Raw genomic sequence first — 21405 nt, 5'->3', positions numbered from 1 at the left:
AGCTCACTTGGCTTGTTAACTCTTAAGGAATAGAGTTAATGGTGACTGATAAGGCCGTCAGTCACAACCCTTGCAGTAACTGTATGGCATACAGGTGAGGGAAGGCTCCTACTGAGGATAAATGACCGGATCCAGACAGTGAAGCTAGTAGCCAACATAGTCTAGACCCATCCCTGCTCGAAGGCTAAAGAGAGGCTTTGGGGGATAGACAACTCGAACCGACAGAGAGACGGAGTGATGGATGATCACTTCGAGGAGGAAAATCTGGGGAAGAAACCGGAGGAAGCCGGCCGTCCAGATCGTTTGGAAAAGGAGGAGACCTCAACAGAACTGCATCAGCTTCTACACAGCTACTGTGACTCAGACCTGAAGCAAGTGGGGAAGTTGGTTCCAAGAATGAGGAACTGAAACATCAACCCCTGACAAAGGAAAGCTGGCTCACTCTTGCTGGAGTGGTTCGTGATGTAATGCTGACCAGACCAGCCAGCAACCATGCAGAGGAGACGGAGAAAGGTGTCATCAGCCGACGATGGATGAGGAAGCACACCGCGTCCTCCACTGCAGCCATCGAGAAGACATCCGGCAACAGAGGAACAAACACCAGCAGCTGACATCATCCCACAGACGCAGACATGGTTAAAGTCATCACACAGACCCGAGAGAAGCAGCTTGAGAGCGCGAGAGGGAAACAAGTAGCTCATCACAACTTATGGAAGAAGAAAGCAGAACTGAGGCTCCGCCCGAAACTTGAGGTGCAGCGACAAGGCGCACACCTGAGAAGAAGCCCTATGGAGGGGCAAAGATGACGACCTTTCGTGCCACTAAGAAAGGTTGTCTCTGCCGGTGTCGAGGTGGGACAGAACACCTAAGGACAGGTGGTCCTAGAGTAGCACGGGGAGCAGGTAGTACGGTGCGTGCATAAGGCCCTCGAATATGCAGGCGTGCTACACCCCCGTGAAGAACTGAGCAAGCAGGACTGCTGGATGTCCCTTCAGCCCATCCGATGCAGCTGTGTGACTTTGAGGTATGTGGTCGATACGCAGGGCACCCAGGGCAGCGGATGGAAGGTTTGTTCATCAAGAGCACAGTCCCATGGGGTTCAGTCTGCATGGACGTAGCAGAGCCAATGGGGACAACAGGAAAGAGAGGTGAGAAGTACCTCTTGGTGCTGATGGACACAGTGACAACTGCTAGAAGAGCAGGTCTTCCCCTGCAGAGGAACTCCGTTCACGTCACAGAAAGCAGGGAGGCGAAGACACTTCTCCTTTTTGCTTAGGAAGGAAAAGGGAAGTTGCAGCTTGAAGTGTCACTGAAAACAGGGCAGAGAGTTTGGATTAAAGCTCAAGATCGGCCTGCAGCTACGGGGATCAAGCTGAGATTCAACGCCCAAGATTTTGTAAAGTAAGTACTGAACTTCAACACAGTACTACTGATGAAGAAAGGGGTCCATGAGGAAGCAGTGCTCAAGCCAGTTCTTAGCTACAGCGAACCAGAACATTACGAGAAGATGGCCAGAAAATCAAGCACCATGCCATCCTACATTAGACTGGCCACTATTACGGGAAGGTTGCCGTTCAAAGAACAACTTCAAGGCTTTGGACTGGGAGGGCCGTGAAGAAATTGGACTATGCTAAAGAAGAACTCCTGTCACAACCTGATGGATTAAACTGGAAAAGGGGCTGAAGTCGTGAGGAAGAAGCGGCGTCATAGAAAATCACCAAGATCAATTCTGTAACAAGGCATTGAAGTCAGACCCAACACCTGGAAGGTATGGATGGAAATCTGTTTTTTAAAGAAAAGAAGATGCCACTTGTACACTGTGAAACATTTGAAGGTGGTTTAATTTGAAAATGAGAGTCCACCTGCTGCCTTGAAAATGTAGTTCAAGTCCACAAAATTGTTTTGGTTTTATCTCAGAAGTTAGTTTATGAAGTTGATTTAACAACAAGAGACAAGTTATCTAGAATTTTTTTGTCTTGAATTCTGCGTTTTACTTAATGCCTTAAATTTAAACAAAATAGTTATTTCACAATAGGAGGGAGAAAACTATTGTCACCTAGTAAAGGAGCAGACATTTCTCTGTTAGTTTCATTCACAATATTGAGTTAAAGTAAATGCCTATTTTACTTTAGAATTATTTAGATTTTTGTTTCAAATTGCATTAATAAAATTTCTGATCTGAAAAAATTTTTTGTACATCACAATGAATTCTGCTCAGAAACATCTAGTATGAACAGGGTTTTTTTTTTTTTTTTGATGACCTAGGAACTCTAGTTTATTCGACTCTTAGAGGATTGCAGAATGAATAAATGCTTAAAACAACTTACGATTAAATTTATCTTTAATGGACTCACACATTTAGATTTAAAATCTAAAACTTGCTGAATCTATTTGACTTAACAAATAGAAGATAGTAGAAACAATTGAAGACGGCTCAAATGTTTTACAGTCTATGTGTGTTATCAAACCAAACGCAAGCTGAATTCACCCCTCAATGCATGGCATCAGAAGCTTATTTTACAAGCCTACAAGCAACCGGAGGACTTAATTGTGTCCCACACGATGGATTGCATCCACAGAAGGAACTGTTTTGTTTTTGTGTTTTTTCCACCTTCATCACACTTCAACCTGGCTGTAAGTTTTGATGAACGGGTCCAAAGACTGCAGTTTTTTAATTGGACAATTCCTGATGCCTCTGACAACTCCAGTACCCCTTAACGACCCCAGCTATGGAATAGGATCATGATTACGGATAAAGCGTCATGATGCTTATGCTTTTTGCTTTGCTCTGCTGAACACCCAGAAAAGTTTTTTTTTTTTTGAGGCCTTCTGTCTCAGCCCATCTTCCCTAAAGAACCATTCCACATCCTGAAGAACCGACAGTTCATCCAGCGAAGGTTCCTGTAGAAGAATCAGAGCGATCCAAGTTTTCTTCGACATTCATCACCTCATGGGGGAAATCAAAACTCCAAAGAGGGGGTGTCAAGAGAAGTGGAGTTTTGATGACTACACTGAGCCCTCTGTGAAAACTGAGGATGAAGAATCTGCATCTTCACATCCCAGACGAACCTCTTCTCTTTCTAGTGGATGAGGACGGCGAACTGCAGGAGGGTGATGGACTCCCAGCATGTGAAAGGTCTGACCTCGTGGAGGGGGTGTCAAGAAAATCCGAGCTCATCCCACTTCCCCATGCTAGAGATTTTAGTTTAACAGTAATAATAAAGTTATCTTTAAAATGAATCACTCAAGTGATATCAAGGCCCAACAGTAGACTTAAGTGTCAATAAAATAAATCTGGTTGTGTGTGTTGTTTTTGTCTCATGCAAACTTTGCTTTAATTCTACTTTTTTCTATCTAATCATAAGAAATCATAGTCAGTCAGAGAGAGTCATTAAACAGGAAAAGCAGGTTTCCTGGAAAAAGAGGAAGTTTCCAGCCTGCAGATTTATAAAAATAGCTGAGACTATTTTAAAGCATGAAAGTTTTAAAAAATTAAATCTAAACATTATTAGTAATTGGATAAGATTCAAAGTAAAATACTTATATGAATATTGGTTTACTTGTAATAATACACTTATATTTGTGGGAACTACAAGAAAAACAAGTAACTGTAACTTTAGTAGTAAATAATTAGAATCATGTATTATTCTTGGTTTCTTTTCAGAAAAACATCTGTAATAACTCACATTAAGATTATAATAAGAATAATTAATAAGTTATGGTTATAAAATCATAAATGAATGATAGATCAGAGAAGCTGAAGAAAATAAATGTGATATAAGTTATGGTTATAAAATTATAAATGAATGCTAAATCAGAGAAGCTAAAGAAAATAAATGTGATATAAATGTGATTTTGACATTGAACTTGAAATGGTGTAAGAAGGTGTAACTGCAATTAAACATCACTGATATGTTGGAGGTAGAGAGTAGGTGAAAGGTTGTGCAGGCAAGGGACACAGGAGGTTGAGCAACCCTGAGACATTGGCACAGACATCAGGAAATGTCTGTAAGACAGTGATGGATATGAGATCATCTGTCTAAGCAGACAGCAGGCGCACCAGGGGGGTGGATGAACCCTATATAAGGTGAGTGCAAAAGAGGAACCTTTTGTTGGATCCTCCGGGCAGCTTCGAGCCAAGATCGAGATGGACAAAGAACTCTGCAGCTGAAGAAGAGCCGGGGCCACGGAGCCGGAGACTGTCCTGCACATGGAGACCAACCCGTCTGGCCCACAATCTGTGGCTTCAAATCGCACTTCTCTCATCGGCTGGGTTCAGACCCCAAAGACAAAGATGAAGACAAAGACAAGGAAGAAGAACTGGTGCCTTTTTTCCTGCCAGCACCAAGTCCTGTGTGACCTCAGCATCCATGCGGAGAGGAGGCTCATCAGACCTGCGGAGATCCTGGCCTTCGTCGATCAACATCTTCCTCCTGTTGCAACACCTTCTTCATCATCGTGCCAGGTCTGGGGTTCGAGGCGCCAAACTCCGTCCGTCTCTCTCTAAGGTTCCCTTTTTTAGTTCTCAGTATCAGCAGTAGGGAAAGATAAACTAGATGATTGATTTTACTTATTTGATTATTTTTGCTACTGAATTAAGCTGTACTGACCCTTGCAAAAATGCCTTACTAATAAAATATTTAGCATAAAGAAAATCTAAAGATGTTGTGGACATTCAGTTAATGAGTCACCTTAAAGTTCTTTGATGGTTGTAAAATAGCTGTGATGTTTGATTCTGGAGAGGAAGAGGTGGAAAATGTTTTTAGGTTGCTGGTAGCCCATATTTAAAACCTCATACTTGGGACTCGACCGAGTCACTAAAACCTACCTGGTTCAATAACAAATGCAAGTTGCAAAATAGAGAACGAGCGACCGTTAACAGGTGTGCTCTGTGAAACTAGTTGGCTGTAGGCTGCTCAGTCTGGCTAATTCACAGGGGGAAGAAGGGTGGGACACCTGGATGTAGGCCGTCAGATAACCAGGCGAATCGTTTCTCGAAACCAGCTTAAACAGAGTTTACTTCAGTTCTGGACAGGGTAAATCCCAGCAGATTTAGGAAACTCAACGGACCCGTTAGACGGAGAGCTGGTAGCACATCTCCCCTCTCAGAAGAGGAAGTACGAGAGTGAGAGAGTAGAGACAGAAAGGAGGGGGGGGGTGTTGCGCAACAACAAGTGGCGCCCAACGTGGGGCCCAGTCCAACGGAGTAGGAGGGCCCTATGGCCAAGTTAGTAAAAACAGATGTGAGGATCTGAATAGCTCACTTGGCTTGTTAACTCTTAAGGAATAGAGTTAATGGTGACTGATAAGGCCGTCAGTCACAACCCTTGCAGTAACTGTATGGCATACAGGTGAGGGAAGGCTCCTACTGAGGATAAATGACCGGATCCAGACAGTGAAGCTAGTAGCCAACATAGTCTAGACCCATCCCTGCTCGAAGGCTAAAGAGAGGCTTTGGGGGATAGACAACTCGAACCGACAGAGAGACGGAGTGATGGATGATCACTTCGAGGAGGAAAATCTGGGGAAGAAACCGGAGGAAGCCGGCCGTCCAGATCGTTTGGAAAAGGAGGAGACCTCAACAGAACTGCATCAGCTTCTACACAGCTACTGTGACTCAGACCTGAAGCAAGTGGGGAAGTTGGTTCCAAGAATGAGGAACTGAAACATCAACCCCTGACAAAGGAAAGCTGGCTCACTCTTGCTGGAGTGGTTCGTGATGTAATGCTGACCAGACCAGCCAGCAACCATGCAGAGGAGACGGAGAAAGGTGTCATCAGCCGACGATGGATGAGGAAGCACACCGCGTCCTCCACTGCAGCCATCGAGAAGACATCCGGCAACAGAGGAACAAACACCAGCAGCTGACATCATCCCACAGACGCAGACATGGTTAAAGTCATCACACAGACCCGAGAGAAGCAGCTTGAGAGCGCGAGAGGGAAACAAGTAGCTCATCACAACTTATGGAAGAAGAAAGCAGAACTGAGGCTCCGCCCGAAACTTGAGGTGCAGCGACAAGGCGCACACCTGAGAAGAAGCCCTATGGAGGGGCAAAGATGACGACCTTTCGTGCCACTAAGAAAGGTTGTCTCTGCCGGTGTCGAGGTGGGACAGAACACCTAAGGACAGGTGGTCCTAGAGTAGCACGGGGAGCAGGTAGTACGGTGCGTGCATAAGGCCCTCGAATATGCAGGCGTGCTACACCCCCGTGAAGAACTGAGCAAGCAGGACTGCTGGATGTCCCTTCAGCCCATCCGATGCAGCTGTGTGACTTTGAGGTATGTGGTCGATACGCAGGGCACCCAGGGCAGCGGATGGAAGGTTTGTTCATCAAGAGCACAGTCCCATGGGGTTCAGTCTGCATGGACGTAGCAGAGCCAATGGGGACAACAGGAAAGAGAGGTGAGAAGTACCTCTTGGTGCTGATGGACACAGTGACAACTGCTAGAAGAGCAGGTCTTCCCCTGCAGAGGAACTCCGTTCACGTCACAGAAAGCAGGGAGGCGAAGACACTTCTCCTTTTTGCTTAGGAAGGAAAAGGGAAGTTGCAGCTTGAAGTGTCACTGAAAACAGGGCAGAGAGTTTGGATTAAAGCTCAAGATCGGCCTGCAGCTACGGGGATCAAGCTGAGATTCAACGCCCAAGATTTTGTAAAGTAAGTACTGAACTTCAACACAGTACTACTGATGAAGAAAGGGGTCCATGAGGAAGCAGTGCTCAAGCCAGTTCTTAGCTACAGCGAACCAGAACATTACGAGAAGATGGCCAGAAAATCAAGCACCATGCCATCCTACATTAGACTGGCCACTATTACGGGAAGGTTGCCGTTCAAAGAACAACTTCAAGGCTTTGGACTGGGAGGGCCGTGAAGAAATTGGACTATGCTAAAGAAGAACTCCTGTCACAACCTGATGGATTAAACTGGAAAAGGGGCTGAAGTCGTGAGGAAGAAGCGGCGTCATAGAAAATCACCAAGATCAATTCTGTAACAAGGCATTGAAGTCAGACCCAACACCTGGAAGGTATGGATGGAAATCTGTTTTTTAAAGAAAAGAAGATGCCACTTGTACACTGTGAAACATTTGAAGGTGGTTTAATTTGAAAATGAGAGTCCACCTGCTGCCTTGAAAATGTAGTTCAAGTCCACAAAATTGTTTTGGTTTTATCTCAGAAGTTAGTTTATGAAGTTGATTTAACAACAAGAGACAAGTTATCTAGAATTTTTTTGTCTTGAATTCTGCGTTTTACTTAATGCCTTAAATTTAAACAAAATAGTTATTTCACAATAGGAGGGAGAAAACTATTGTCACCTAGTAAAGGAGCAGACATTTCTCTGTTAGTTTCATTCACAATATTGAGTTAAAGTAAATGCCTATTTTACTTTAGAATTATTTAGATTTTTGTTTCAAATTGCATTAATAAAATTTCTGATCTGAAAAAATTTTTTGTACATCACAATGAATTCTGCTCAGAAACATCTAGTATGAACAGGGTTTTTTTTTTTTTTTTGATGACCTAGGAACTCTAGTTTATTCGACTCTTAGAGGATTGCAGAATGAATAAATGCTTAAAACAACTTACGATTAAATTTATCTTTAATGGACTCACACATTTAGATTTAAAATCTAAAACTTGCTGAATCTATTTGACTTAACAAATAGAAGATAGTAGAAACAATTGAAGACGGCTCAAATGTTTTACAGTCTATGTGTGTTATCAAACCAAACGCAAGCTGAATTCACCCCTCAATGCATGGCATCAGAAGCTTATTTTACAAGCCTACAAGCAACCGGAGGACTTAATTGTGTCCCACACGATGGATTGCATCCACAGAAGGAACTGTTTTGTTTTTGTGTTTTTTCCACCTTCATCACACTTCAACCTGGCTGTAAGTTTTGATGAACGGGTCCAAAGACTGCAGTTTTTTAATTGGACAATTCCTGATGCCTCTGACAACTCCAGTACCCCTTAACGACCCCAGCTATGGAATAGGATCATGATTACGGATAAAGCGTCATGATGCTTATGCTTTTTGCTTTGCTCTGCTGAACACCCAGAAAAGTTTTTTTTTTTTTGAGGCCTTCTGTCTCAGCCCATCTTCCCTAAAGAACCATTCCACATCCTGAAGAACCGACAGTTCATCCAGCGAAGGTTCCTGTAGAAGAATCAGAGCGATCCAAGTTTTCTTCGACATTCATCACCTCATGGGGGAAATCAAAACTCCAAAGAGGGGGTGTCAAGAGAAGTGGAGTTTTGATGACTACACTGAGCCCTCTGTGAAAACTGAGGATGAAGAATCTGCATCTTCACATCCCAGACGAACCTCTTCTCTTTCTAGTGGATGAGGACGGCGAACTGCAGGAGGGTGATGGACTCCCAGCATGTGAAAGGTCTGACCTCGTGGAGGGGGTGTCAAGAAAATCCGAGCTCATCCCACTTCCCCATGCTAGAGATTTTAGTTTAACAGTAATAATAAAGTTATCTTTAAAATGAATCACTCAAGTGATATCAAGGCCCAACAGTAGACTTAAGTGTCAATAAAATAAATCTGGTTGTGTGTGTTGTTTTTGTCTCATGCAAACTTTGCTTTAATTCTACTTTTTTCTATCTAATCATAAGAAATCATAGTCAGTCAGAGAGAGTCATTAAACAGGAAAAGCAGGTTTCCTGGAAAAAGAGGAAGTTTCCAGCCTGCAGATTTATAAAAATAGCTGAGACTATTTTAAAGCATGAAAGTTTTAAAAAATTAAATCTAAACATTATTAGTAATTGGATAAGATTCAAAGTAAAATACTTATATGAATATTGGTTTACTTGTAATAATACACTTATATTTGTGGGAACTACAAGAAAAACAAGTAACTGTAACTTTAGTAGTAAATAATTAGAATCATGTATTATTCTTGGTTTCTTTTCAGAAAAACATCTGTAATAACTCACATTAAGATTATAATAAGAATAATTAATAAGTTATGGTTATAAAATCATAAATGAATGATAGATCAGAGAAGCTGAAGAAAATAAATGTGATATAAGTTATGGTTATAAAATTATAAATGAATGCTAAATCAGAGAAGCTAAAGAAAATAAATGTGATATAAATGTGATTTTGACATTGAACTTGAAATGGTGTAAGAAGGTGTAACTGCAATTAAACATCACTGATATGTTGGAGGTAGAGAGTAGGTGAAAGGTTGTGCAGGCAAGGGACACAGGAGGTTGAGCAACCCTGAGACATTGGCACAGACATCAGGAAATGTCTGTAAGACAGTGATGGATATGAGATCATCTGTCTAAGCAGACAGCAGGCGCACCAGGGGGGTGGATGAACCCTATATAAGGTGAGTGCAAAAGAGGAACCTTTTGTTGGATCCTCCGGGCAGCTTCGAGCCAAGATCGAGATGGACAAAGAACTCTGCAGCTGAAGAAGAGCCGGGGCCACGGAGCCGGAGACTGTCCTGCACATGGAGACCAACCCGTCTGGCCCACAATCTGTGGCTTCAAATCGCACTTCTCTCATCGGCTGGGTTCAGACCCCAAAGACAAAGATGAAGACAAAGACAAGGAAGAAGAACTGGTGCCTTTTTTCCTGCCAGCACCAAGTCCTGTGTGACCTCAGCATCCATGCGGAGAGGAGGCTCATCAGACCTGCGGAGATCCTGGCCTTCGTCGATCAACATCTTCCTCCTGTTGCAACACCTTCTTCATCATCGTGCCAGGTCTGGGGTTCGAGGCGCCAAACTCCGTCCGTCTCTCTCTAAGGTTCCCTTTTTTAGTTCTCAGTATCAGCAGTAGGGAAAGATAAACTAGATGATTGATTTTACTTATTTGATTATTTTTGCTACTGAATGAAGCTGTACTGACCCTTGCAAAAATGCCTTACTAATAAAATATTTAGCATAAAGAAAATCTAAAGATGTTGTGGACATTCAGTTAATGAGTCACCTTAAAGTTCTTTGATGGTTGTAAAATAGCTGTGATGTTTGATTCTGGAGAGGAAGAGGTGGAAAATGTTTTTAGGTTGCTGGTAGCCCATATTTAAAACCTCATACTTGGGACTCGACCGAGTCACTAAAACCTACCTGGTTCAATAACAAATGCAAGTTGCAAAATAGAGAACGAGCGACCGTTAACAGGTGTGCTCTGTGAAACTAGTTGGCTGTAGGCTGCTCAGTCTGGCTAATTCACAGGGGGAAGAAGGGTGGGACACCTGGATGTAGGCCGTCAGATAACCAGGCGAATCGTTTCTCGAAACCAGCTTAAACAGAGTTTACTTCAGTTCTGGACAGGGTAAATCCCAGCAGATTTAGGAAACTCAACGGACCCGTTAGACGGAGAGCTGGTAGCACATCTCCCCTCTCAGAAGAGGAAGTACGAGAGTGAGAGAGTAGAGACAGAAAGGAGGGGGGGGGTGTTGCGCAACAACAACAGGTATTGATCCAAATTCACAATGGAAGCCTGCACACAGCCGGACCAAAGTTCCTGTCGTGACCTTTTATGGAGGCTGGAAGGATTGCTGGAAGTCAGCAGAAAGTTTCAAGAAAGGCACACGGGTTGGGTGGAGTGTATCACTTTTATATGGTGCTTTTATAATGTTTCAGATCTTAGAGGTCTTTTAAAACCTGCGTGAGCTCAGACTAAAGCAGCATTTTGCTGGGAACATTAAGAAAGTGAATAGTCTTTTACTTTGTGCTTTTTTTTTAAACTTATGGCATTACTGTCTTAGTCAACAGGCACTAGGCTTCAATTTGCTGTCTTTATCCAACTAACAGTAATAAAAAATATCCTCAGCAAAGAGAAATAAATTGACTTTCTATCCGACTCCTAGAAATTGGATTTACTGCAGGATGAAATATCAAATTACTCAACTGAGAAATCATAAAGTCTATTTATTTATTCACATTTAGTTTCTGGATGTGGTTCTAAATAATTGTCTTTAATTGATTAGTTTAATTGATTGGTAGAATTTATAACTGATTTGTATGACTACATAAATCACTTGCTGATGTAAGACATTTCAAGCAAACTAATCAAACTTGTTATCCGTTTAGAACTTAAAGATGCAACTACAGGTATGTTGGGGGTTTTTTAAGAAAACATATCTAGACTGACTAAAACACAGCTGGATGATAGGCTTTGGTTTTCCAGATGAAGATTTTACAAATTAAAAAGATTTTAAGAAAAACCCTGCTAAATTGGCTTTGTGTTTGTTTGGGCTGATGACATCACAAAAGGCAGAAAAAGAGGACTTCTGACATTATGTGTTTGAGTTGGATTTTTCCAAACTTTAACTGGTATGAACCTGTTTATAAACCTGCTTGAACTTTTTGTTTTTCATCTCTCATGGTCTTTAACACTGAAATGCAATGTTCAAAAACCACTTTCGTGTGCTTTCCTGCTGACAAATGTATCTTCAATGCAAGCAGCATTCTCAGATACGGCTAGTTAGTTTTGCTGCACCCACACAAAAAGACCATTGAAGGGCGGATTTGATTAAAAAAAAAGGCAACATAAAGAGAAAGAAACAACAAAAATACAAACGGACAAAGCAAAAATAATAAATAAACCTGTTATCAGCTTCCTTTTACCTCATGTGATGTCACCAGACAAATGTGCTTGTGTGGAAGCTTGATTGTGGGAATTAAGATTTTTTTCACAATTAAATAATTTACAACAAAACAGCAAAAGAAATTTTAAAAAAAGGTCAATAACATGCTATTGTATAGTAGCTATAGGCTACTTGATTTTTACGGAAATGTCTAGGTACAGGCTTTAACTCACTAAGAAGTATAACCTCCAGGAGAGTAGATGGAAAAAGTCCAGTCAAGCTACATCTATACATAAACCCATCAACTAATGGAAAGTTTTCACATATGCGCGGTGGAAAATATTGAACAGTGAGAGCAGGGGGAGCCCGACAATAAACAATTTCTTGTTAATTGTCCTCCGGGTGCAAAGCTGATTTCCACTAATAATTTCTCCTTTTTGCAGGAGGTTCTAGCGGATTTAATGTTTAAACACAGGTGTTTAAACATTGAGGCGCAGGACGAACAAGCTACATCAATCATCACGCCACAAGCTCCGGGCACTGAAGGAGACGGTCACCATCCACCGACTGACGGCGCTCCGTGTACAACACAGAGAGTTACAGGACAAAATAAACATTCAAATTCCCCTCCGGAGGTCTCACTCCACCAAATCTGGGACACGCCAAATTGGGATTATTCTTTAGGGTAAAAAATCACTCCGCCGCCAATCTCAGGCAAATGACACGCATGTCCTCTGGAGGGGAGGAGAGGAGAGGAGAGTGTCAGCTCGGATCCACGAATCCGCTCTTATTCAAACTGCCCTCAAACGAGTTAAGTGTCCCGTTTTAAAAAAAAACAGGAAAAACACAAAAAAAAACAAAAACGAAGCAACACGTCTAAATGATCCCCATCGCGTGTCCCACCGGACCCTTCATCACATCTACATCACATTGAGAGCGGCTACAGCAGCAGACATGGAGGGCAGAGATGCTGTCATTACACAATGGGAGCGAACCGTTACCCACCTTCATCCCGCGGCGGCGTTCACATATAACGGCCGTGTGGCGGTGATTCCTCCCGCCGGTGCTGGACGTCCCTGCCCGCTCCTCTCCTCTCCTCTCCTCTGCTCTGCTCTGCTCTGTCTCCGGCTGGCTTTAGCCTCCGGTGCTCCCCCGGAGTGTGTCTGGTTATTGTTCGGGCGTCTCGGCTCTGACTCCTCGCAGCGGTTGCCTCCCTCTGACTGGGCTGTGGGTGTGTGTGTGTGGATGTCCCTCCGTCGTAAAGTAGCCAATGCGCGCGCGCTGGTGCTTGTGACGCGTGGTAGCGTTCAGTTGGCACGCGCGCTTACACGTTCACAATAAAACAGAGGCAGAAAAAGCGCATTAATACGTGAGGGAAAGCGAGGGAATACTAATCTAGTCGGAGGGGTAAAGTGTTAAAACCGAGCCGAAGTAAAAGGAAGGAGCTCAAATCGCTACTCAGGTTATAATTAAAGGATGCTTATTTAAAATATGGCCCGAGGGCGACTTGTAGTGTAGTAGCCGCTTTATTATTATTATTCCATGTTTTGCATATTTGGCTGTGTGATTGGAAATAGTACGTTTGGTTTGTGTGCAGTGGAGTGAATTTTAGTTTGTTTATTTTGTCTAGTTCTTTTATGTTTAAAGAACAAACAACCATGCACAGACACACCCACTGGATATCGCACCCAAAAATTATATTCAGTAGTAAGCCCGTACTTCAATGTATTTTTATCCATTTAAAACTTTACTTAAGTAAGAGTATAAAGATGAATAATTACAAAATAGTACAGTTAGGCAGAATAAACACCTTTTCTCAACATAAAGTTACTAAATCAAGACTTAAAGTAGTGTATATGCAGTGATGGCATAGTTACTTTGAAAAAGTAACTTTAATCGGATTACTGATTACTCCTTGAAAAAGTAACTTTAATCGGATTACTGATTACTCCTTGAAAAAGTAACTCCGTTAGATTACTGACTACTTGATTTGGAAAGTAACTAAGTTACATTAAAAGTAACTTTTTTAGTTACTTTCAGCAGCTGCTAACAACAACGCTGTGAAAATTACATTGATCTTTGCCAATATTTAATTGTAAGCTATTTTATAACGGTAACATCAACAATGTGTCTCCACTTATAAGGTTGAACTGAAGGGGAGATTTTTTAATGGTTACAGTACAAAAAAAAAACGTTAGTAATTTGTGCATGTTTTTGTGTGGTCCACTATTGTCTGGAAAACTAAGAAGGATTTTAACCCCCCCAGCCTCCAGGTTGTGCGTTACGGCCCTGCGTTTGGTGTCAAAGAGCAGCGCACAGAGCTCCTCCTGCGGCTCCACAACTCAGATGGCTGCTGCACAGATTTGTGACACTTATCTTAATATTAATAATTATATTGGCGTTTAGTTGCACAACTTTACGGACTCGTTCATTCATGGCTGTTTTCACGTTTATTGCTCTGTTCATATTAGTCTCGATGTTTCCAATGTTCTGGATGGCTCAACGTAATTGACAGGTAATATATTAACTTGACATTAACAAAGACACAGCGGGACGGATCATCCGGGAAACGATGGACAGGGAGAGCCTGACTAAAACTATCTGGAGGTCAGACACATTCTGGGGTTTATGTCTGCTTATTTCCAAGCCCAAATGAGCAACTTCACGTTCAAAAACGAGCTCAAAAAGCGCAACCCGCAACTTATTAAATTTGCTAGCAACTTTAAAAAAAATTTTAAAAAGCCCACAGCCGCTTATAATAATCGGACTTGGCGACAGGAACTCAGAATAGTTCCAGTTTTTCCACCCACAAAATGTAACTGTGTATATGTCACTGTGTATATGTCACTGTGTATATGTCAGATCGGAGTAAAGTAAATCCAGTGACAATATCTACTGTTTACTGTATATTCACTTGACCTCCACAAAGCAGGCTCAGCAGGTAGAAAGTAACATTAACATTTGCCACACAGCTTGTGTACATACAAGACATCTCACTTTAAGATAAACGGTAGATGTGTTTCTGCCGCATTTTTTTGGTTAAAACATCCATCCATCATCTCACACGCTTGTCCCTAGTGAGGTTAGGGGGGTTCTGGTCCTACCTTCAGCAGTCAATGAGCAAGAGAGGGGAGTACACCTAGACAGGTCGCTAGTCCATTGCAGGGCAACACAGAGACGCACAGGACAAAGAATCATGCACACACAAATCAACACCTAAGGAGAATTTGAAGAGACCAAGGTTTTACTTTTTTTGAGTTTTAAAGAGTCATATGCCATATCTGCAAATCTTGATTCAGTTTAAGGAAATGCTAATCGAAAGACTTTTAAGTGTGCCCCATTTGTCATCACAAAAGGCTCTTTGAGGTCGGTTTTCTTCAAAATAGGGCCAGTGTTTCAATCAGTTTTGCCGCCTTCTCTGCACTGAAAACTGTTTGGTGTGAACATACATAAGGACAGAGAGATATTTAGGAAGTGACATGTGAGTGATTCCCGGCAATGCTTGTTGCTGTAGTTAATCTCTGCAGGTTGAGCAGACAGGAAATGCCACATTATTGCACAGATATTATATTTGGTTCAGAGGAGCTGGAGGACTTTGTTGCCCCTGTGGTGCAGGAGGTTAAGGGATTTTCTCTGCAAAGACAAACGCTCCGATTTTAAATCTCTCTAGAAACAACATGGCTTATTCCTGCACGTGTTGTACTTGTACTAACTTGGATCGTAAAACACTTATAGTACTTGACAAATCTTCTCGGGCACCAATCACTGCTGCTTGGAGATACATTTATATACAACATGAGTTCAAATATTTATACTAATGCATCAGTACATGAGTTGTCAGTTGTGTGTGAACAAAAAAATTTTAAGATCTACGAGAATCCCGGAGCGTGTAACAAGACATTTCATTTAACTCAACACTAAAATAGACGATTACTCCCGATTAAAGCTCAAAACATGTCAACAGTTCAATCAAAGCATTTCTGAAAAATGTAGGACAGTGTTCTATGTGTGTGTGTGTTTCTGAAGCATTATTCTCGCAGGGCTTTGGGAATGATCCCAGGAAAGCGGTAGGATCATACATTCTGCATGCCGCCCTTGTTTTCACAGCATACACAATAAATATTAGAAATACTGTTTATTAGAAGCCAGAGACTCTGTCGTAAACTAATGATCTAATATAATAGGAAAGTCTTTAGGTCTACTTGCATGTCCTCTGAAGAGTAGAGAAGTGAAAGCAGAAGCTTGTTTAAATGTGCAGATGAATATTTAAATTTGAAGCAAAATGGGGTGTTTTGTAATTCACAAGCCCTGAAGGCAAACCTGAGAACAAGGCCTCCATGCATTATTCGAACCCTTTGTGTGGTAAAAGACTGTTTGGGATAGCTGAAGATAGCCAACCAACCAAGCAACAACCCTTTTCTTACCCCATTATTCTTAGCCTTGTAACTGAGAAAAATGGCTGTACATATGGAGGTTTACATATGTAGGTGGATTAAAAGGTTTGTTTGATACTTAAAACTAATATAGATTTTTTTTTCACATTTTGTGTTATTACAGTTAAAAGCATATATTTAATTGGGATTTTAATAAGGATGCACAAATGTGAACATTTGAGCTGATATCAATATCCGATATTAATATTGCTGTGATAGTCAATAACTAATACTTACCGATGACTTATTTCTCTACACTTTCAACACCTCAAAAAAACGACCACACAACCGGTATTGATTCTCTGTTTCTGTTAGATGCACCCAAATCCAGGAGTACACTGGCTGTACAGCGATTGTTCAAGGTTCACCTTCCAGCTTAAAAAAAACCAACCCTGAACATACAGGCAGAGCTCCCACGAAATGGGTTTGGTCAAACCATATTCATTTGTTTATGTGGTTTAGCAAAAGGCAAAACCTAAATTCAATTGAGAATCTGTGGCATGAAGTATTTAAGCACCTCATTCTCAGTCACTCCTTGCCGGTTCCTCTTGTCCACTCCTGTTACTTCCCGTCAGCCAGTGTACTCCAGGTTCTCATTGTTGGTTTTTTTTATAGTGTTGGATTATTTTTGTTTTACCATGGCTCTCTGTGATTTTTGTAAGTTCTGTTGATCATTTTTTACGTTAAAACTACAACTTAGTTGAAGTTCAAGATGAATGTGGAATAAAAATCAGTTTATATATATGCAAAGCAGGTAGATTAAAAACAAAGGTTCAATCAACTATTCACTGACGAGGTTGAAGACAAATGTAATACCAGGGTTTCCCTCAGTGTATTCTAAGCCTGGAGGGTCACCAGGCTTTACTTGTGCCCCCACCAGGCTAAACATTGCTTATTTATTTAAGTCTTTTTAAAATATTTGCATTTTTTCAGACTTTATAGTTGGTGTTCAGGTATTAAACTTCTAATCTTTCTGTAATACATAATTATCAAGTGATATTTTCAAATTTCCTGTCAACGTTAAAGATTTTTTAACTCATGGTTGGGGCTTATTAACCGGGGCTTATTACGTTTTCAGGGGAAAACATTGTAACACTTTATTTGTAAAAACAAAAAATGAAAAAAAATCATGCATCTTTTTCCTTCCCATGAACAACTGTGTGACTTTGCATTGATCTAGCTCACAAAATCCCAATGAAACACATGGAAGTTTGTGGTCGTGGTAAAATCTGAAAATCAATATCAGAACCTTTTTTTTTTTTTTTTTACTTTTTCTGCAGCGTTTTTAAAAATACCTGCATTGTTTTTTAAAATTGCATCCAATAAGAATCCCACAGGTCTATAGAACATGCGGTACAAATTTACTCTCCCTCTTAATGCCTTCCTTCCTGGTAATCCCGTAGAGATTGAATCCTGGAAGATGATTTCTTTTCATCATGCTTTCCTACACTCATTGCCTTTATTTTTTTACCCTGATGAACATTTTTAAAACTACTAGGTATAGTTTGGTTCCCCCAGTGCCCTGCTGATGTGCAAACATGCCAGAAAGATTGAGGAATGATGTGTGCTGCAATGACTTATTGAGCTGTTGTGTTTGGAGCTGCATGCCGGTGCTGCAGCGTTATTGGCTCTTCTGTATGGGTTATTATTCTTGGGAAGAACATTAGTCTTTTATGAGGCTGCACTGTCTTTTCTTCCTATTGATCCTCCCTGTGATGAAGTGTAGAGTTTGTCCACTGCTTGTTAAACACCCTGCCGCTATTACCATATTACACTTAGGATTTTTTCAGGTTGTTTGTTGGTCAGCAATAATGCACGACACCTCTTTGCTAAATGGGCAAATTTAGCTGAATGGGCCGATTTTTGATCGATTGGAGGATTTATTATCTGATTTAATGAAAGAGATTTATTATCGACAAGACTAGGCAATATATTACAATATTGAGTTTCATGAGACTGGACTGTGAAGGGGTGTCAAACTCATTTTCATTTTGGGCCGTTTCAAGATAATAAATGTTCTCCAAGACCCATTAACAAGCCTTAAAAATATGAATAAATACTCGATGAGTACTTCTTAACGGCCCTGTTTTCCTCTGGTCCAAAACAGTGCCATTCTGGAATCGTTTTTAGTGTGTGGTCTGTAATAGATCTCAAACTACTAAGGCAGCCAGCAATTCCAAGTGCCATTTTTGTCATGGTGAGTGTGTTAGAGGACAAACCAAAATGCAGAGAGGAGTTGGGAGCACGGCTCATGTTGTGGTTTTAACATAAAGAATGATGAGTTAAATTTACAAAAATCACAGAGAGCCAGGGTGAAATTAAATAATCTAACACGAAAAGAAAAACCCAACAATGAGAACCAGGGGTACAGGGATGATAAGAAGTAACAGGAGTGTATGAGAGGAACCGGCAAGGAGTGACTGAGAATGAAGTGCTTAATTACTGGGGAGATTGAATGCTGAACAAATGACCTGGGCTGATGAGCTAATGGGTTGCAGGTGTGAGTGGAGTGAGCAGGAGACAGACTGAGGAGAGGGAGAGAGAACGTGACTACACTTGAGAAACGTAGTAAAACTGGAGTAACAAAGAACAACAATAAACAAGAAATAATCATAACTAGAAGCACTAAGACGAACTGAAGTAAAGAAAAAGTGGAACAAGACAGCAGTAATCAAAATAAGAAACTAACACAAAATAATAATGAAAGTAGAATCAAATGAAAAACCAAAACAACTCAACATTTGAGTGATTCTAAAACGTTTTTTAATACCTGAGCACCCCTGGCCCTTCAAATGTCTGTGCACGCCACTGCTTCTTAAAGTTAAATAAAATTGAACAGCTTTTCACACTGAAGTAATTTATACAGATGAAAACTGCTTTGATTTCATTGATAAAATATTACTTAAGCACACAACCTTCATCTTTAAGGTTGTAAGGCAACAAAAATCTTTGAAAGGGATTCTGTCTCCTGTGCAGAAGTGGGGGTGTGCCGTGCTGATGCCGGAAGCGTCCCTTGACATGGTTCACTTCGTCTTCCATTCGAGCCATCCCAGTGCAATCAGCAGGCATGAAGAACACTCTGACTGGGCGGGGACATTACTTTGACCTCTGCAGGGACCCTATGCTGCTCTCTGGCCCCAACGCCCCTGCCCTCTGGAGCTGAATGGTTCAGTGTCATGAGGTCTGTGGGGTCTGATGTCAGTAAAACAGGAGAGAGGTCAGCTGAGCTCACTGTAATCATTTTCCTATACAGTAGTGATTTGCTAAGAACGGAAGTATTTGCACCCTGGTAAAGATATGCAGAAATCTCTAAGATGAAAGGATGTTTTATTGCAGAAGCATAATCTCACACTGAAAACTTTAGAAACTCAAATCCCATTTGCCAACAGGGAAACAATTAGCCTTTTATAACGTTTGACAAGATTGGAGCACACAGATTGTAGGCCGCCTCGCTCTTACATGCCATTTTAGACCTACAAACAACTTCTCTATAGGATTGATTTCAATGTTTTAAGATGGCCACAACAAGCATCTTTGCTGTTCTTGCCAAATTTGGCAATTTGAATCAAGTCATTTTCCATTCAGATGACCCATCCATCCATCTTCTTCCGCTTATCCGAGGTCGGGTCGCGGGGGTAGCAGCTACAGAAGGGAGGCCCAGACTTCCCTCTCCCCGGCCACTTCTTCCAGCTCTTCCGGGGGAATCCCGAGGCGTTCCCAGGCCAGCCGAGAGACATAGTCTCTCCAGCGTGTCCTGGGTCTTCCCCGGGGCCTCCTCCCGGTGGGACGTGCCCAGAACACCTCACCAGGGAGGCGTCCAGGAGGCATCCTGACCAGATGCCCAAGCCACCTCAACTGGCTCCTCTCGATGTGAAGGAGCAGCGGCTCTACTCTGAGTCCCTCCCGGATGACTGAGCTTCTCACCCTATCTCTAAGGGAGAGCCCAGCCACCCTACGGAGAAAACCCATTTCGGCCGCTTGTATCCGCGATCTCGTTCTTTCGGTCATGACCCAAAGCTCATGACCATAGATGAGGGTGGGAACGTAGATCGACCAGTAAATCGAGAGCTTCGCTTTTTGGCTCAGCTCTCTCTTCACCACGACGGACCGGTACAGCGCCCGCTTGACAGCAGATGCTGCGCCAATCCGCCTGTTGATCTCCCGCTCCCTTCTTCCCCCATTCGTGAACAAGATCCCAAGATACTTAAAACTCCCCCACTTGGGGCAGGACACCCCCCCTGACCCGCAGAAGGCACTCTACCCTTTTCCGGCTCAAGACCATGGCCTCGGATTTGGAGGCACTGATCCCCATCCCGGCCGCTTCACACTCGGCTGCGAACCGCTCCAGCGAGATCTGCAGATCACGATCTGATGAAGCCAAAAGGACCACATCATCTGCGAAAAGCAGAGATGAGATCCTAAGGCCACCAAATCGGATCCCCTCAGCACCTTGGCTGCGCCTAGAAATTCTGTCCATGAAAGTGATGAACAGAATCGGTGACAAAGGGCAGCCCTGGCGGAGTCCAACTCTCACCGGAAACGAGCCCGACTTACTGCCGGCAATGCGGACCAGACTCTGACACCGGTCATACAGGGACCTGACAGCCCGTATCAAAGGGCCCGGTACCCCATACTCCCGGAGAACCCCCCACAGGGCTCCCCGAGGGACACGGTCGAATGCCTTCTCCAAGTCCACAAAACACATGTAGACTGGTTGGGCGAACTCCCATGCACCCTCCAGGAGCCTGCTGAGGGTGTAGAGCTGGTCCCGTGTTCCACGACCAGGACGAAAACCACACTGCTCTTCCTGAATCCGAGGTTCGACTATCCGACGGACCCTCCTCTCCAGGACCCCTGAATAGACCTTGCCAGGGAGGCTTAAGAGTGTGACCCCTCTATAATTGGAGCACACCCTCCGGTCCCCCTTTTTGAACAGGGGGACCACCACCCCAGTCTGCCAATCCAGGGGAACTGCCCCCGATGTCCATGCGATATTGCAGAGTCGCGTCAACCAACACAACCCTACAACATCCAGAGCCTTAAGGAACTCCGGGCGGATCTCATCCACCCCCGGGGCCTTGCCACCGAGGAGCTTTTTAACCACCTTGGCGACCTCGCCCCCAGAGATTGGAGAGCCCAACCCAGAGTCCCCAGGCTCCGCTTCCTCAGTGGAAGGCATGTTGGTGGGATTGAGGAGGTCTTCGAAGTACTCTGCCCACCGGCCCACAACATCCCGAGTAGAGGTCAGCAGCACACCATCCCCACTATAAACAGTGTTGGTGCTGCACCGCTTCCCCCCCCTGAGACGCCGGATGGTGGACCAGAATCGCCTCGAAGCCGTACGGAAGTCTTTCTCCATGGCCTCTCCAAACTCCTCCCACGCCCGAGTTTTTGCCTCAGCAACCGCCCGAGCCGCATGCC

The 21405-nt window shown here is 42.9% G+C and overlaps 1 protein-coding gene across 4 annotated transcripts in view; it reads right to left on the bottom strand.

Moving 5' to 3' along the window:
• gal3st3 (galactose-3-O-sulfotransferase 3) overlaps nt 1–12828 on the bottom strand; it is a 44388-nt gene extending 31560 nt beyond the window's left edge. For 3 of the 4 annotated variants that reach the window (XM_028038667.1, XM_028038665.1, XM_028038666.1), the window contains exon 1: nt 12557–12828. Coding sequence is in view for 1 of the 4 variants with exons in the window: in XM_028038665.1 (XP_027894466.1) it covers nt 12557–12562 (6 nt within the window). In the remaining 3 variants the exon portion in view is untranslated. The remainder of the gene's footprint in view (nt 1–12556) is intronic. The other variant, XM_028038668.1, reaches the window with a different exon arrangement.
• Nucleotides 12829–21405: the final 8577 nt, after the last annotated feature.

Source organism: Xiphophorus couchianus, chromosome 14 (assembly GCF_001444195.1).
Source record: "Xiphophorus couchianus chromosome 14, X_couchianus-1.0, whole genome shotgun sequence".
NCBI classification, from domain to species: Eukaryota; Metazoa; Chordata; class Actinopteri; order Cyprinodontiformes; family Poeciliidae; genus Xiphophorus; species Xiphophorus couchianus.
This window is presented reverse-complemented; position numbering and strand designations above follow the sequence as displayed.